This window comes from Bacillus rossius, chromosome 1, assembly GCF_032445375.1.
Source record: "Bacillus rossius redtenbacheri isolate Brsri chromosome 1, Brsri_v3, whole genome shotgun sequence".
NCBI classification, from domain to species: Eukaryota; Metazoa; Arthropoda; class Insecta; order Phasmatodea; family Bacillidae; genus Bacillus; species Bacillus rossius.
The window spans coordinates 308,147,173-308,166,926 of record NC_086330.1 but is presented as its reverse complement, the minus strand read 5'-3'; the positions used below and the strand labels follow the sequence as shown (position 1 = coordinate 308,166,926).

Genomic DNA, 19,754 nt, shown 5'->3' with positions numbered 1-19,754 from the left:
ATTAGTAGTATTATCTCACCCTAATTCTCTATTGGAAAATTAATTTTTCCCAGCTTAACAATTGCAAATAAGAAACATCATTATCTTACTGGGCATAACAAATGTCAAATTATTACATTATGAAAAATTTTATTCAAATTCATAATTCCTGTCCACTGGCACCTTCTGCACCGTGTAAACCACCTCCAAGCGTGAGTTTATGATGGTGCATTTTTAAGGAACTGAGTCTTAACATGTCATCGACATCCCATAAGAGACTATGAGTAGTGATGAAATGAGGGTAGAGCATTGAGGGAATGTGTGAATGGGAAAAAGAGGGGCAGCCGGCCCCACTCTGCTTGCGGGGGAGTGTGTTCACACCAGACATGTTTCATAACTAGAAACACTTCCGGAAAAGTATACAAGTGCAGCATGGATCATGATAGTGAAATTTGGATCACTTGTATTGCAGAAAAAGAACTTAATTTTTTGAAATGAGGTGTTACAGATAATTGCTGAAAAATCAGTGCATAGAGAGGGTAGCAAACAAAAATATAAATAGAATACGTTACTGAAGGGCAAAACTTTGTGTTAAAGTTTGATAGAACAGGATTCATATTGTAACGAACTTATGTGGCGAGAACTGGGTTCGTAAGGGATAACCCAATTAAGTTTTATTACAGTTTTATTAATTACTAATATTTACATTACTAATAAATAATCGTACTTAAAACTATATGATCACAATTACTTGCACTTAAAAAAAATGTTTATTCGCAAGTCACTCAATGTCTGTCAAGTTCACAGTTCGCACTCCTCACTGGAGCTAGGCTCAACAGTGGTTCGCTCCTTTATCTCGTGTCTGTCCACAAATATTCTCACGCAACTCAGTCGCACTCTCACGGTCCCGTCGCTCCTTGTCACGCCGCTCTCGAGGGGGTCTCTCACCCTCTTCACCGATGTTGCACTTCCCTTCACTTGCGGAACTCTCCAAACTCTCGAAACTCCGTGGAAGCTGGCGTCGCTACTTATATAGCGTGGCGGCCTTCTTGAAGGGACAAGAGCGGTAGTACGAGTCGCGTCATTCCGGTCAACCCGATGCCCAAAACATTGAGAATGGCCTCAAGTCACATCCTCCAAGCATGGTGGTATCCTCTGTAGGCACATATAATTCCCAGGCTGCTTAATAGTCCGAGGCTCGATGATGAGCTAGGAGCGGAGGGGGATGGGTAGCGAAACCCTTGTACTCTGGCCGGTCACACAGTGGCATGCGTTACGTCAACCCCAGTGCAGGGCCGTTGGCCAGACTCACTGGAAGGCCTGCTCAGATACCTGGCACGCGTCTCTGTCTTGCCTCCTAGCACGCATGTAACAGTATGAACTGGTTGTACAGAGGTTAAAGCAAAAGAGAGAAATGGATGATGAGGAATGTAAAAAATAGGGAAACAATTGAAAATGTGTAGCACATTGTGTACAGCAGATGTATATTGTCAACTATGTATAAGATTTGCAACCGGTGATGGCTATAACCGTTTTTTTCTCCCTTCAGAAATTTCACATGAGTTAAGAATAAGAAAACACTTATACACCATTTAAAAGTGCAATATAGTCATAAAGGACTCTAATTCAGTTACAGCTGTGGCACATAATTGTTTCTGATGTGAGAGTAAAATAGACGAGGAGGTAATTAAAATTAATGTCCTCATAACAATAAAAATAATTCAATTACTTCAAAATGCATTAAAAAGAAAGTGTCTTAACCAATTTCTAAAAACTATATAAAATATAACTAACAAAAATGCGCACCAATCCTTTGAAAAATATGGACACTAGGTTCTTATTAAAAAAAAATATTCACTTTGTCCCCCAACTGACACCCTGGAAAAAGTGAAGTGCTGTTTTCGCTATTTGGTACATACTGGACCCTGAATAGCTGTTGGTATGGGTGCATGGTTGGAGCCAGCCATAGAATTGCTGCTTGAATGATGAAAAGTGATGAGTCAGTAAAGATAGGTAATACAATTACAAATATTTGATACCTTCAGTTTAATCTTGTGATTAGTAACTCAAAACTGGCCTAGGTCACTGAAAAGAACACTTGCTAAACGACAGACAGAAAAAAAACTTTCAAATTAGGTTTGATAAGAACACCACACTTTAAAGATACCAAAACCTTCTGAAGTTACAGTTTTAAACAGTTATAGGAAACATACATGATACCAAGAAAACTACCATGTAAAGGCTTGCAGATTCTGTCCAGCTATTAGCTTGAGCAAGTGCAAGTCATGCAACTAAAGAAATTTTACACTGCTCAGTCTATACCTGTGAAGAATATTAACTAATTATATAAGGAAATAAGTACAGTAGGCGCACAATATCTAGTAGCTTGGGACACGTCACAGATTTACAGTAGTGGGGGGGTGCGACAAAGGAGGGAGGAAACAAGGTGTGGAGGCAACCATCGAGTCTATATTGTAACTAAAAACATTGACTTCTCACCTGACCTATTCGCTGCTCGCTGGCAATGCAGCGATGCCTTCCATTTCGTCGCTTGAATAACCCATATTACAGTCGTCATCACTACTATCACTGCCGTTGTCACTGTCCACACCTTCTAAGTTAATAATAATGGGATAAATTTCTATGTCGAAACGTGCATCCCGGTCGTGGTACTCGTTTTCAAGTTTTTTTCACGTGCTCGCAGTATGGTCTCCAGTCGTCTGCCCCCATACTATTAAATGTTTCATCGCAGAGCTGTTTTACGTCTTGTAAATTACAAGTTACATTGTGTGATGCAACTTTGGCTTCCACTTTTGCCCATATATTTTCGATGGGATTTAAGTCAGGTGGCAAACACAGTGTTGTATGCCCGTAACATTTCAAAATTTTATCTACTGAATAAAGGGTTTGCTTCGGCTTATGCTGCTTAAAAATTGCGTAAATTATTGGCTTGAGCATGTCATCTGCAAAAGGAATACCATGCTCTCGCAACCACTGTTGCATGTCGTGTTTAGTCGAGTTAGATGTTGGCGACTTATTTATCTTGACGTTGTGATACGGTGCATTGTCTAAAACAACAACAGTATTAGCAGGAATATTGGGTATAAGTTTTTCTTTTACCCACTTTTTGTAGTTTTGTTGATTCATTTTGTGATGGTAGTCTCCTGTAGCCTGTTGAGATTTCCACATCACTAAGGCATTAGGGACAAAACCATTTTCACCGCCAGCATTAACCATTATTATTCTTTGTCCTTTAGAAACAGGTGTCAACAGGCTGTGTGTTGAGTCATCACTCCAGCATTTCTGTTGCACATTGGACGACAAAACATAAGACTCGTCCATGTACACAATATTACGATTTTCGTTTCTGAAACGTCGTATATTTCCCAAATACTCAATTCGCTTCTGTCATATATCAGACTTTTCAATCAAAATGAGACATTGCGACTAGTTTTTCGCCACCGAAAACCTAACCTTTTTAAAATTTTCTGTAAAGTTGCATTGCAACCTTGGAAATTAATGTCCTGTTGTAGTTTTATTTGTATTTTTTCACTGTGATGACACATTTTTCAGTTACATAACAATTATATACAGTTCTGCGAAGTACTGCTTGGTAAAAATTATCTAGGTGTTATTTACATGTCTTCTGTCTCTTGTTATCAGGTGTAACGAAAGAACATCCTTCTCCGATGCTCAACTTTTTTGTTTCCACTTTTATTCTCTGCACTGCACTACGAGGCACGCCAGTAGCTGCAGCTGTCCTCAACTGTATCTTTTCTTTTGGAATTGATGGTTCTATAGTTTTAGCTTCATTCTCCATGAATGACAATACATTATAAATTATTTCACGGGCTTGCAAATGCAGTTTCTTCCCCTTCACCGTCGATAATATCGGTGGCATCGTGATAACAAAACCCACAACAAATTTATTTATTTAGCTACGTACTCGAAAGTGTTTCATAACACACATATTCACAAGACAAAATTACTAACACTAGTAACACTAATTATAAGACAAAGTGTATTGAAGTCTAGACCAATTACAGTAAAACCATGTTTAATATAAATTAATCACAACACCAAAAGCACATAATGTAGCGAATTCAGATGACTCCAAGCGCAAACAAAATAGGACAGTCAAATCTGGCTGAATCATGCACAAAAACTACATTATTAATATTTTCTGGTCCAATAGTATGAGCCTTACCCAAGCGCTCTGCGCATGCGCAGTCACGTGATCAACCCCCTTGCAAGCATTCTGCGCATGCATAGTCACAAGGTTAACCCCCTCCAAGTGCCCGCTTGCCCTGGCCGTAACGGTCACTCAGGCTTCTGGATATAATGCGCCTACTGTACTACTATTGATATTCATTACTTTTAGTTCCATTCTGAAGAAGAAAAATTTAAGAAGTGGGACATCACATGTAGAAAGATGTTAGTTAAGTAAATTTAAAAACCTCAAAAATAATTGCTAGATCAAAACAAATTCTCTGTAAGCCTTCACATATAATATTTATTTAAAACTAATGACCTGGTGAACTACGTAAAAACAAAAAATTAATTTGTTTGTAACTCTTCATAAGCGATTATCAACCCTTATCAACCTTCAACTCTAATTCATTGATAGAACATTTTAGCCACATCGTGTACGGTTTGAGTTTAGTTTGGTTATTAAATGAAACTCGTTTGTAATTTAAATGAATTCAATGTATTTTATTTAAACGAAAGATAAATGCAGTCAACATTCAATGCAAAGCTTTCTGGTAAACTACATTTTTCGTTTTGTTTTTCGGCGCATAAATAAAAAAAGATAATGGCTTTCCAACAAGCGACATACAGTTGTCCATCGGCGAAACACGGAAATTAACTCCGCAAACTTCCAATTACTGCTCTTGTGATTTATTGATGGTCATTGCGAAGGCCAGACGAACGGGGAATTGCAGCTGTTTAAAATCGAATGGCCATTGAAATCATTGGAATGCGTGGAATCAAAACATCCTCTCCTTAGTACTTTCCCTTGATAATCGTCACCTTGATGACGTTCATAAGCTTTTTCACAACCAGTCTAGTTCCAATGCATAGTAGAGGTTGACTGATGTTACGCAACATGATAATGACTGAGCAGACTTTCAATTCCAAATTGTGAGGTGGTAATCCAGGCAAATGCAGCAAATTAAAAAATTCTGTGGTATAGTTGACTACCTCTTCCTGGTTGATAACTGTGTCAACCGATTTTAAAGAAAACTACTGTCTCGGAATAAATTTTGAATGGATGCATTAAGATCTTTGTTATCTTTGTTTTTCCGCCAATATGGCTCGTTCGCTCTGCCAATTATGGTTATTCAAGTTCTGCGCTAAGTTTGGACAAACATGCCAAATGAGCTCCTCCTTCAATTCGGTCAACTGACAGAAACGTGATGAATCCGGTTGAGATGTCAACTGCGATTTTCCAATCACCAATGTCCGAAAATTGCTTCGAAAACACATCTGCGTTTCGATCTTGTTGCAAAAACACTCGCAAAGAAGAAATAATATAAAATACTTACAGGCAACTATCCATATGACTCGTGCGCCACCTTAAATTCTGCTTTAAGGGTTGGTGTTATCGTAATCTCACTTAGACAGTGACCTTCCTCGTGTTTCGAAGGTCAAGTGTGCAAAATTTCATCGAGATCGGATCAGTGATTTTTGGAACAAATAGAGGACAAACAGAAACATTCAAAAGTAATTTGAAGTGGCAATTCCCATACAAAATTACCAAATAGAATTTTTCGAATTTTCAGCTGGTACTTTGGGTTTTTCCTAATGTTTTTTCACCGTAAACTATTCCTGTAATGAAGCTAACAAACAAACAAAAACATTCAAAATGGTAGAGCCATTTTCTAGTTTCAGCAAGACCAATGCACTGCAATTGATTTTTATATGTAGAGATTTGATAAAATTATATATTTACCGTATTTATCCCAGAATGGTCACCCATTTGTATGGGTCGTAAGGGTCGCAGCACCATATATGTCTTCACTAGAGTTCCATGTTTACAAGTGAAGTGTTCCTTTTCTCAGCTAATTGACACATATGAAATACAACACTGACTGGAGTTGACCCTTGGCTCTTCGCCTGTTTACTATGGGAGGGTGCGTGAGGCAGCCCCCTCCCCCCTCCCCCATATTTACGACCCATCCAATTCCCAGCACTTGCTAACAAGACAAAGGAGAAGACTGCTATTGTTTGTACCCTTGTTTCACTTTCCTCCATTGTATTTTATTTTTTTATCCATCAATTTGCCATGGACAGAGAAGAGGCAGCAAGCTACTTTTTGTCCGTTGCAGTTTAACCAGTTAACATGAGGCTGGAGGACTATAAAAGGTGCTCTTATAAACACCAGCTATGGCTTCAGTTTTGTCATGGTATGTTCAGATGAAAGCATGGAAAATCTCATTCAAAAACAACAGTGATTGGGCACAGTAGCATCTGAACACCTGTCAAGATAGACATGTTAATTATGTGGGTGCCAGTTCACGCGACACAGAAGAAAGGTAGGGAAAACCTTCAACACTGCCATATGGCCTCATGCAAACTCGCACGCACACTCTCTTGCATCTTGCTCTCTCTCCCTCTGGCAGGTTTATTTTTAGATATTCCTTTCCTCTCCTCTCCCTTCGCAACGTGGCAGACGCGTCACTTGGCGGCCCCACGTCGGGCGGCAGACACGGCACACGTACAATAACTGCGCTGTTTACAGAACTTCAAGTGACTGCTGAGATATTTTGATTAAACAATTAAAACCAACATAGGCTAGTTATTTACACACATATTAAACCACACAGTACAATATATATTTTTGAAACCCAAAATTGTATATTGGTAACAGTAAACTTTTTTACACTAAAAATCGGCACAAAATATACGTCCCATATGCGGGCAAATAAGGTAATTGTAGAATTTTACAAAAAAAAAAAATTTGTAACTTTTAGTTTTTTTGATATGAAAGTTATCAATCTTAAAAATAACCCTAAATTAGTTAGTTATAAATTTATATAATTTAATTGCTTCTGTTACGGCCAAAATATGTGCTCTTCAATGCACTCAAGAATCTTTAGGAACCCAGAAGCACTTACGGAACTAATTTACTAAAGATTGTGTTTTCATGATCACCAATTATATGTACTTTGTTGGGTTTTTCTGTATAATTAAAATAACAGCTATTTATTAATTTCAGAAGTAGCCTATTTGTGTGTTCGCAACCTGTATTTATGATCATGATGTACATTGGTCCATAGCTCTGAGATGTCTCGCTGTGAGCGCTGGATTGCTTGAACGAGCCTAGAGGCCAGTGCTCTACAACCGCGGGGGGAGACAAGCCGTAGCAGCTCTGACCTTGAGAAGTGGGAGGTGTGTGGAGAAGCGCGCAGCCAGGCGCTCGGGCACGCAGCCTATGGCCTCGAGCAGTGCCGCGACGGGAGCGGCGGTGGGCCCTGCCCCCAGCAGCTGCTCGGCTAGCCACAAGTACTCGTCGAGCTCATCAGCATTTCCCTGGCACAGGGCGAGCAGGTGAGTGCGCAAGCGTGGGGTGTGTGCGCAGGGGTGCTCAGAGGTCGGGGCAGGGAGACCAGCATCCCGCCAGAGGCACACCCGTACGTACTCCAGCACCTTCATCACACACACACACATTTTGAAGTGAGATTATTTCTGATAATAGAAATATGGCAGAAAAAAATAAAAACAAAGTCTTTCTATTGTGGTGTCAGTGGTTCCTCATCAATAATAAGAATAATAACATCTTTGAAATGAAAGAAATTGCTGAGTAGTATGAAACCTATAGGTGACAAATCACCACAGTGGAACCATCGTGAGACATTTAGATTTAAATTCTATACAGGCTCAACAGTACTTCCTATAAAGAGTGGATCGTTGTTACTAACAGGTAATAAACTAAAAGAGAAAAATGTTAGTTTTACATTTCGCCTTTATTACTGATAGCTTTTAATTTTGTTTTAGAAAAGAAAGACATAGAAAAAATAAAAAAAACATAATCGATTTAAAAAGGCAAATGGGAAAACGTTGGCCCACTTACATAAAATGAAATAAACTTAAATAATAACCCCATAGGATTAAAAAATAAAATAATTAAATGTGGGTTATATAATACTCATGAAAAGCATGAATAAATAAAAACATAAAAATGTGCCGAGCCAAATCATTAATTTGCGGCACACTATGGTTACCTTGAAAATTGAAATAGTAAAAGATTTATAGTCCTGAGAATACATTTGTACATGTATGATATAAACTACAAGTGATTTCTTTGAAAGTGTAAAGTAAAGTATTCTCTTACAGCAAAGGTGAGTCTCACAATAATTTTAACTAAAAAACATTTATCCGCAAAAACATTCTCTCACATGAATTTTTAACAGAGAACATTTTTGTAAAGATCACTGTGAAACGGGAGGGCCCACGGGCAGCAATGGCGACTCACGGCGACGTGCGTCTGCACGGGGAAGGGCAGGGTGTGGCTGCCAGCGACGTGGCAGGTGGCAGGGTTCTGCAGGCGCGTCCTGGCACGCTCCGCCAGGTAGTGTGCCACCTCTGGAAAGGGAGGCAGGAGCACCAACTCGTCTCCTGGCTCCGGGTCATTACGTCCCTTGCCCGGCCCGTAGAGCGCGCGCAGTGCCTCCCTGGACACCTCTTCCTTGCTGCACACACACACACACACCAGCCTCATTCACACGGCCAAGCTGCTGTGTGTCTGGCACGGAGATGCAGACGACGATTGCAGGTGTGTCATTGCAAGTTTCAGTAATTACACTCTTATTACTGAAGATGCAAAACTTCTTAGTTCATATCTGTTGTTTTATATTTTAATAAAAAAAAGTTTTTTTTATTAAGTTTATAAATGTCTGCTTTGAAAATATTTATTTTGCTAAAGTCTGTAGAAGTAACAAAACATAACTTCTATGTTTGATCACTGTATTTGGTATATGACATTTTTATACTGACATGGCTGAGGATGCCGCTAGGTGTATGCGTTTATGTTATGATAGTAGGTAAATGGGTGCAACCACTTGAGTGAGCATGTGGACCTGGCCAGGTCTGTTTACTCGGAGCCATAACATAGCCCATGGCAAAGTGAGACTCAAACCCTCTAGTCAGCAGCCTCACAAGGATGAGTACACTCTCAGCGACGGACACACCACTATATATTATGTGGGCTCTCCGAGGCGTCCCACATGCTTCAGTCTGGAAGTATCCTCATCACATGGTTGCTCCAGATAAAATCACAGGATTTCATATAGAATACTTTATTGCAACGATTTGGCAGTACATTGATCGAAACAGTTCAAAAGCTCTGTGGCACAAGTTCGATTAGGTGGTACTCAGCCCATCATGTGGGCTGAGTGAACAATTTCATCATTGGTTTAAAAAATTTGGCTAATAAAAGAAAATCAACTAAGAAATGCAATCCAACACCCAAGGTAGGTCCTGAAGATAAATTATAGTGTTTAAGAATGATTTTTAATTACTGTACCAGATAAAAGTATATCAGTGACAGCAAGTGTTTACATCTTTGGGGTGTGGAGAGCGTTCTATCCCAGGCGGTAGCTAAGAGAGTTGAGCGGTCGCTAAGAGAGATAGGGCGATTGGCTGTACATAATGGCTGCAGGAAGGTGTTCATCCCCCTAACTAAACAACTGTAGGTTAGTTCAAATTTGGTCGCTGGCAAAAGTATATAAAATCATCATTGCCCTTAATCAACTTTTCTAAGTTGTTGCAAACAATATAATCCCTATTAATTATTACAAAAAACCATTATAATATTTAAATTAAATTGGCTTTTGCAATGTGTTTGGGTACTACACTCAGTTATTTGCGTAGCCATTAAAATAAAAACAGTTTTGATGTTTATGACCCCGTTCACTGAAAGCACAGACTTGCGGAAGAAAATTTTGTTACTACATTTATAACTCTTTAATAGGGGTGCATGGCACTGATGCTACCCTGCTCTCCCGCCCCTCTTCTGGAGTTGGCGCGCTATTCAAATGTCCTGCACATACATCACTCGTAGCAGTCACTGAAAATAACAAACAGAGCTGAGAGATGTGTGAGGAAGGAGCGAAGGGAAAGAAAGAGGTGAGTTTCATTGGGCTCTGTTGAGCCTAGCCCCCAAACAATGTCAATAGAGTGAAACCTCATTAATACAAAGATGAGGTGACAGAAATTTACTTACTTTGTTATAATGAGGTTTGTAATAAACATTCTTTCCCATGTTGCACATACAAAATTTGTACATTATGTCAAAAAAAAGAAAACTATGTGCATTATTATTGTACTATGTATTGCAAACCTGCATAAGAGCATTCTCTTATCTAAAAACATGGTTGGCCTATATAAAATTTAACACAAAATTATTTACAATATTGGATGGTGGTACGTTGCTACACCTTATTACATATATAATAGATAACTGAGAATATTTAGGTAGGAAAAAATAAAACTATTTGGTTTGCTTCTCATTTTTTTAAACACACTTTGGACAAAGCTACAAAAAATGGTCAAAGGCTTTGATTGTTTAAGTGTCAGTATTGCAGGAAAGTGTTAATTGAAGGAAAACTCTTAACTCATCTACTACATAAGTACCTAATTTCCTGTATGTATTCTTTCTTCAAAATATACTTTCACTTTTCCTTAAAGAAAAATTTAATATACAATAGCCTATTAATAAATGTACCATCAATAATCAAGCCATGCCCAAAATACATTATAAAAAACTAAAATATGTTAAAATTATTTTTAATTAAATTAATTCATCTTATTTGTACAAAATATTGAGGTATTTAAGAATTTTTTGAATGAGAATTTACACATCAAACAAATACTCTACTTTTGCATTCAATCTCAATTTTAATTTGTTCTCTATAACAAGTAAATAAATATTACGAAACAAAAATATTTTGTATCAACTTAAAAGAAAATGACAACAAAAACAGTGAACCAAATGCAAAACAGAACTAACGTAGCATACTTATAACTATTGTCATAGTACACACTAACTGCACTCGGCAAGCGACAGAGTCCACGAGCTACAGATATTGGCGAGCTATCGATACTGATACTCGATTGTGCGCACACTCTATACAGGCTTCAATCTAACCAAACATCATGCCAACCAGCGCTACACTGCGACAATGGATAATTGAAATAATAATTGAAAACGTGCCTGAAAGAAAATTTTCACATTGGACAGCTTCATATTCCCGTTATTAAATAAGCAAAAAAGTAATTTCCTAACAAATAATGGATTTCAACTGGAAAAAGAAAAAGTTTTATATGAGAAACAAAGTTTTTTGGGCCAATTCAACATCAGGAACAATAACGTATATCATATATCTTGTGGAAAAAATTGCAGGATTAAAACATTTGATCATATTAAGGCCTGTGCAAATATCCAAATTTTTGAATATCAAAACAAATAACTAGTTTATTATTCATATTCAATTCAATTTTGAATACTAAAACTTTGAAAAAAAAATATTCAGTCGTTTATGAATACGGCCATGTGGTATCTCAAATGTCTGGAACAAGTTTTGGGATGACAGAAGATTTTCTCATCGGGCAGGGACAAATTTCCACAAAAATTTCATACTATTTTGGAATTATTTATGTGGAGATTTTTGCTACATCTGGACATGTAAATTTTGAGAAGACTATATAGTAAAGCCGGATTTAACACAGTAATTCAGAACCATTACTAACACACACGTTACAAGCTAAAGTATTTTACGTAGAAGAGAGTCCGGCAGTTCATTAACAATAGGTAATAGATTAGAACGGATAGCAATCTGATAAAGATAAATAGGTACGTGTCCATAAAAATCAAAACACTGCACAGGTGTTAAAGTTGACAGTTTTCATATCAGAGGGTAGAAACACAGCATGTTATTTCTGTGATTAGTTTCGTTAAGGAGCGGTGAAGAGAAAAAACTTGTATAGATCTCGTGGAAAACATCTGGTCGCATACTCATAGCAACAACTCTTAAGCCTAACAACCTATGACAATGTTTTTCTGGTGGATAATACACAGTGAACCAAGACCGACCAGATACAGGCCCACCTAGCGTAGTGACAGCTCAGGCAATTATGTCTTGTCATGCATGCCCCCTCCCCCAGTCAAAAAAAATAAGGGGGGGGGGGGTTATACTAAGAGGGGATGAAAACTGCACCTCTTTTACCAAGCACATATACACCGTACAGGAAAAGAGAGGAACATTCTAAGCAGCTACTGTGTTCTTACACTGTAATTAAAAAAAAGCAAAAAAAAAAAAATGTAATCCATAAATGTTGATGTAATGTTAATATAAATAATGACTTATTTTCACATAGTAAAAAAAAACTAAGAAGTTTTGAAATATTTTTTTTTAGACCTACATGATATTTAAGTATAGATCCAAACTGCTCACCGACATTCTTTTTAAACCCACCCTCTTCAATTTTCTTCACACATACTGCAATTGCCTTACATATTCGCTTTGCATTTTTTATTAAAATATTTTTTTTTGCAGATCCTATTTTGATTACCATGAAAATTAAATATTCCATTTTTCCTTTTAAAATTTGAATATTTCAACCAAGTTTTACCTATAGTAACTGTAGGTGACTTAATCTAAAATACTATTCACTTTAGTATTATTTATCTTATATCCCAGAAGACACTACACTACACATTTACTGTACCTTTTCTTTCAATATCATACCTGCCAACCTTGGCTAGTCAAAAAGAGGGAGGTTTTTAGTGGAGTAAATACTTGGTTCCCCAAATAAAGCGGGGGTCCAGGGGCCCTCCCCCGGGAAAATTTTGATTTGAAGGTGCAAAATGGTGCTATTTAACAATTTTTCTAAGTAAAAATTGAAAATTAGATGGTGGAAATTTCTTTATTTTAATGGGGCTAGTTGCTATTTTTAAGAACTATTTTCCGCACCATTTTTTTACACCCACTCTTTACACCCACTGGAGCATTGTGGAAAGCAATGCTCCGTGATCTAAATTAATCCAATACAAGTTTGGCAATATTTAAAGCAATGAAATCACTATTCAATATAGAAATTCACAACACAGAACTCTCAATCTTTTGTATCTCATTATTGTCGCAAGTAATCACCATAGAATACAGTTTATGGCATTTCTAGAGGCAAGTTTGTTTCAACACCAAACTCAAAGAAAAACACACAGGATACCAAATAACAATCAATGGCAAAAATTAATTTAGATAAAATAAATCTTAGTTACTTACAGGTAGTTTTAACTTGGCTGATAAATTACTTCTTCAAGCTTTCTCTGGTTGCAGATTTAGCTTTCTTCAGGAAAGCAGAGTCAAATTGTTGTTCATAGCAGCATCCCTGTTGCCTTGATTTTACCACCATCAATCTGTCTAATGTCTCATTAGACATGGATGACCTAAACTGTGTCCTTGACTTTCGTACCTGGCTGAATATTCTCTCAGATTCAGCATTGCTGTGGGGAATAGTCAAAATTGCCAGAATAACCTTAGACAGTTTTTCATACTTCAAACTTCAATTTTTCCCACCAAACTCCACTGAATATCAATCCTTTCTTCTTTCTTGATGGCTTCATCAAGACCTTCAAGTTGAAACTGACAAAACTCCGACTGCAAATCATCAATTGCAGAATCTAAAACCTGGTCTTCATAACTTAACATGAATAGAAATTTATTTACAAAAAATGTCAAACTGGAGAATGATGCATTACAAACAATATTAATCTGGGCTACCTCAGCATTGATTAAAACTTTATCATTGAAGGGAAATTTGTGAAGCATGAAATCACATGCACGTACAAAATACGCCCTAACAGACGAGTAAAAAATTGACTTTCCTTCAGGTTTATGGTCACACACTGCCCTAGAAGTATAATTTCCAATTGTAATGTCATTATCTTCTTTTTGGTTCATTCTATTGTGATAGTCAACCTCCAACAATGATGAAGAGTTTTTAACAACAGTAGGTTTCACAAATCTTGTAATGACATCTTTGAACAATTCTATTAGAATACAGCGTAACAAGTGAATTTGTGGTTTCTGCGATTGCAAAACCACATTTGGTTTTTCAAATACATAATGGCAATGTATTCTGAAGGAACAGACAAAACGATTTATTTAGTTGCCGTGTAAGGGACATCAATAATCTCTCTTCTCTTGAAAGATTACATGAACTATTTCCACTTTTTTGTGCAGAGTGGAATTTTTTTACTTTTGACTCTGGAACTGGTGATTCAGAACTTCGTTTCAAGTTAGAACATTTAACTGAAGTTTGGCTATCAGAAGAGGCAGCTTTGGACATTTTTGGTATCCTGTACGAATCTAATTGTCCCGACTTCTCATGTGGACGTGAAGACTTAACCTCAAAATTGAAATAACTAGCTAGGGGGTCCCACTGTTGCAGCATTCTTGACAAACATTTCCCTAGCGAGAGCCAGCGAGTGCAAACATGTTTTAACATTTTTTTTACATCTGTGTCATGCAATACTTGAAATTCTTTTAACTTATCTTTCCTTTTTGCATTTTTTCAAGATAAAAATAAATATCTACTAATATCTCATCAACTTTGCAAGGAAGAGTTGCTGCTGCCTTTTCTGCAGCCAAATTGATTAAATGACAAGCACAACCCACAACAAACAAATTGGGCAAATTTGGGCATTTCTTTTTTTAAGTGTGCTGTTGCCCCGTTTTTCAAGCCTATCATTACAGGAGCATTATCAGTGCTGAATGATATGCAATTTTTAAGTTTAATATTCCGTGACCTCAAAGACTGTATGACCAATGCTGCAATATTAACTCCAGTAGAGTCTCCAGACAGTACAGGTACACAAAGCACTGAACTTTCCACCTTACCTGCTTCACTGCTGTAATAACTGACAACAACGGGGTATAATTTTGAATCGCTATCGTTACTCCCATCTGTCGCCACAGAGAATGCACCGTTTTTTAACGTCTGCACAAGTTTTTCTTCTTCCGTTTTTGCCATTTCAGATATAATTGCTGACGTTTTTGTACGTGCACAGCCAAATTGTTGAGCTATAGCGCTATCAGGGAACATTTTGCGAAACAACAACCCAGCATGATCTGAACAACTAACAGGGAGATTGTGTTCTAAAACAAAACACGTAAACAAGCACTCGGCATTCGTAACACTTTCTTTTTGCTGGCTTGCACTGCCACAAAAGCTTAACTTCTTGTTTGCATCAACACAGCGTACATTATCTTGATGTTTCATGGTTTGGATGTGTTTCACGACGTCCCACCTTCCCCCATGCGATACAGCAAAGTCACAACGACACAGCGAACAAAAAGCAAAATGATCTCCTTTCTGGAAGTTAAAATACAAGGAAACTCATCACTATAAGCTTTCTTGTATAAAGTCAAGTATTTAGTCACTTTATTTTCCGCCATGTTACTTGAGGTATGGAACCTTACTTGCTGCTTTAACCGCGTAATTCATTTCATAAACACATTCGCCGTGCAATTAATTTTGTAAACATATTGATATTTATCACGACATGAACTACCATAGATGACCAACTAAAAAAAAAACCCCAAGCTGCACAAAGCATGTAAGAAGGTCAAGAATGCAAGATTTCTATTGGCGAATTATTTTAAGCGCTGATTACGGGTTGGCTACGCCCTTCGTGTTCTAGCCGAAGTGAGACGAACGTTACCGATCGCCGAGCTGAGACAGCTGTGCGAGCGCCACAGCGCAGCGCCGAGCACATGGAGAAACATAACCTTGAAACCTGATACCGGCCATTTCTAGTGCCGCTAAGCGAAAGGAAGCAAAAGCGGGAGATTCAAAGGCAAAAGCGGGAGGGCGGGAGGTTACACACAAAAGCGGAAGACTCCCGCCTAAAGCGGGAGGGTTGGCAGGTATGCAATATGTATATTTATATGTGTAAAATTGTTTTTAGTGGGATTCAAATTCTTACTACTTATTTAAATTCAATATTCATATTTGAGAATAATTTGATATTCATATTAAATTCAAACTAAAAAACTGATATTTGTAAAGGCCTAGTCATATTTGATGGGAAATTGTATAGTGTGAAAAAGTCTTAAATGAGTTTTATGTAAATAAAAACCAGTTTTCACGTAGGAAACGAGATGTGAATAGCGGGAATAAAAGTAATTTCCATGATGTAATTTGAGGGAAAGTATTGTATTGCATTTACTGACAGGTAAATGTAATCTAAAGAAAATGTTGTAAATCGCAGAAAAAGTAAATACCGAGAATGCAAATACAAGGTTTCACTTTTAACACTTCACTGTTGATGCAAGTCATGTCGCACTAAACTCGAAACCTCTTTCATTTATGGTGTACATTGGCACGCAAATCAAATTTAAGAACTACATGGGATCTGTGGTTAATCATAGTTGCTTTGATACATATCTAAGTTTTTCCAACAAAGCTATTTAAAATATTTAGCTGCAATAAAAAAATTCTGTGATACGGGGCTGGCCTTTGACATACAGCTAAATTCATTATAAACATTTCCATGAATTAGGTTTTTATGGCTAAAACTAATAGGTTTTGAACCATGCAGCACAACACGAACCATTCAAGCATGCTTCGGATGTTAGCAGACGGCTTTCTGAGAAAATGTGTGCACACTGCACGTGTAATTTATTTCTCAGTCGCAAGCCAGCAACCACCAATATTTATTCAAGGTTACGTGTGCAATACTCTCTGCGTGTCTATGCGAACCAAACGAGCTGCACTCTTCAACAACCCTCATCCATCCACCTGAGTAACTCACCTGTCTCCCGTGGCGAGCAGCAGCAGGTAGCGCGAGGGCACGTGGCGTGCAGGGAACACGCTGGCGGCATAGCGAACGGCGAGGAAGCGCGCGGACGGTTCGCTGCTTTCCACCTGGCCAGCTAGCAGTGCCTGCATCATCACCTGGCGGCTCTGCGCTTCCGTGTCGTCCCCCACCCTGAAAGCCTGCACCATGCTGAGCAGTGCCTCCCGCACGCTCAGCCGCGTCTCCTGGTCCTCCTGCCACACACACAACCCGCCCGTGTCCGCATCGCAAGTTATGGCTAGATATAGCCTGAGTCATAGAAAAATTGCCGAGGGTGATAAATGTATGCAAATTGGGTTTTCAACTGCATACCAAGCGAATCACACATGATTTTCCGCAACCACCGTTGGAATTCGCTACCGGTGCAGTTACGTTAGCAGACGCACATTTTAAACTACAGTATATTGTGAAATGGCTGAGATAAAGAAAAAAAAAACATACAAAAATACTAAATCTTTAATTTTGACCAATTTTTGATAAGGAATTTTATTAAAATACTGCCCTTTATGTTAAAATTCATTAAAAAAAACAGTTAATTATATAAAGTTTCCCTTTGACTTCGAGAACTTTAGTTCGCACCATCCACCACCAGTGGCACCACCTTAGATTTTTCACATTTCCGTTCCTTGACTTCCATAAAATTACTTCCACGAAAGCCGTATACTATGAGCTAAGATATTATACATAAAAAAAAGTTATTGATCTATGAATTAGTTATTATACTTTTAATAATGTGCATGTTACTGCACTTCTATAATGCTGCCAGCATATTAATTCGAAAAATTCGAAGTTGAATCAAGCTTGCCAACTTTGAGTCAAAGTTAACACAAAATATTTTCTTCACTGGCGTAAAATTATTGACGTAATTAAATATTGTTTTATATTGTAAGGTGCAAATAATTACAAAAATTACAGAAATGAATTTAATTTAAAAGCAAAAATATATATAAAAAACTACTAATACTGTTTAAATGACTATTAGCAATGACAAGATTTTTTTCATGTAATACGTAAAGCTAGCATTACTTACAAAACTTGAATAGTATGTTTGCCAATTATTTATCTACATTTAAACAAAAGGCACCTCTGAAGAATTTCAAATAAGGGCAGTTGGCTACCCAAGTCGTATCAACAGACTATTGTGGACAATTTATAACTACACGACTGTGGAGCCTTTGTGTTGTATAAACATACACAAATTTACAAATAAAATTAAAAAAATTAAATATATATTTTAGTTTCACCATAAATATATATAAATATATTTAAATAATTACAGATGATAACTCTAAATTGCTAAGTTCAAAAAAAACTGTAGTTGTGTGTACTCCAAAAAGTAGTATATTAAAACATAGGTTAATGATATGGTGAATAAGTGTTTTGTTTACTTTGTTTTGCAAGGTAAGGGGTCACATTGAACTAATCAAATAAAAAACCTCCAAAATGTAATTTTGTGTGTTTTAACTGGTGATGGATCAAATCACAATATTACAGAATCTGAATCTCGAATTTGAATCCCAGAGAGTGCCTCGAATACACCCCTCAAATCCGAATCTAGGTGTCAAGGAGCAAAAATAAAATAATGTACAATAAATGAAAAATATTAACTATGGTGTTGAAATGTTTTGCCCTTTAAATGAATGTTTCACAAACTAAGTTTCCAGAATCAATATAAAAATACTGTAATTTCATTAGTGCTAGGCGAGTTGCATAAACATTGTCAGTCAGGCTGCAAAATAAGTAATTGTGGCAAATTTCAATTTATGAGAATCAAATTTACAAACAAATTATTGACAGTTCTTATGACGTACCATTCTAAATATGATACATTTGTTTATGTGGTACAATTCATCCTTCCAGCTTTAGAAACGATGGTTCTGATTCCAGGTAGAATCTGTGGAATTGAAGCACCAAAGAATCCACATGGAAATCCCTACTCATAAATTTTTGGGTAGGATGATTTTGAAAGAGTTTGAATGTTGCATCTGATATTACATTTAGAAAATTTTTAAAATTTTGCAGCAGAACCTGATTTGACTTGATCGATGATATTTGGAATGTATGGGTCTGGTTGCCGGCGAAACTGGTCTTGAAATGCCAATGGAAAATTGGTGAGGAGAGCATGATACAAATTTGGAGGATCCTCTGGAAGAGTTTTGTGGGAGGAGCTCTCAAACATCGAGAAAATGTGTCAGCCACTATATATTGGAAGCCGTGAATATTCTGAATTTGAAACTTGAGGGATGGGATTTTGGCAATCCAGCATCCAAGTTTCTCTAACTGCTTGAGATGTGCCAAAAGCCATGCAAGGACTTGGTTATCAGTTTCTAGAAGAAATTCTCTGTGTTCCAAAAATTGTTGGAATTTATCTATGCCAAAAATTGCTGTCTACCATTCTCTTATACTGAAGATGCTTTCCTTCCTTGATGGGTTAGTGTGCGAGAGGCGAATGTGATGGGTTCAGGGCAACCGTCCAATTCCTGTGACTAGATTACTCCTACTGTATGCTAGATGCATCGGCTTGTAGGATACATGGCTTAGTGAAATCGGCCATACATAAAACTGGGATTGGCTATGGCCTGTTTTAGGAATTGGAAAGCCTTGTCCTGTTCAGATCCTCAGTGAAACTCTACATTTTTCTTGCATAGAGCATTCAGTGAGGCAGCATGTTCAGCAAAATTTGGTATTTACTGCATTTGGCCCTACAGATAAAGCAGGCAACACCTTTAGCATCCTTTGGAGACTTCAACTCCAAACTGGCTTAGGTGTTTTCAAGGCCAATGGTTACTCCTTTGCTGGAGACTAAATGACCTAAAAATGATATTTCCTGGGCTGAAAATTTTAATTAGTTGGTATTCACTGTTAGTCCTGCTCTGCGAATTCTGAGGAGTACCTCTGTGAGGAGGGCAAT

At 37.5% G+C, this 19,754-nt stretch overlaps 1 protein-coding gene across 2 annotated transcripts in view; it reads right to left on the bottom strand.

Moving 5' to 3' along the window:
• Positions 1-19,754, bottom strand: part of LOC134527879 (proteasome adapter and scaffold protein ECM29) — a 157,867-nt gene that overhangs the window by 90,949 nt on the left and 47,164 nt on the right. For both annotated transcript variants that reach the window (XM_063360870.1, XM_063360872.1), the window contains exons 11-13: positions 16,799-17,037; positions 8,456-8,672; positions 7,357-7,629 (exon numbers count right to left, since the gene is read on the bottom strand). In XM_063360870.1, coding sequence (XP_063216940.1) covers positions 7,357-7,629; positions 8,456-8,672; positions 16,799-17,037 — 729 coding nt within the window. The remainder of the gene's footprint in view (positions 1-7,356; positions 7,630-8,455; positions 8,673-16,798; positions 17,038-19,754) is intronic.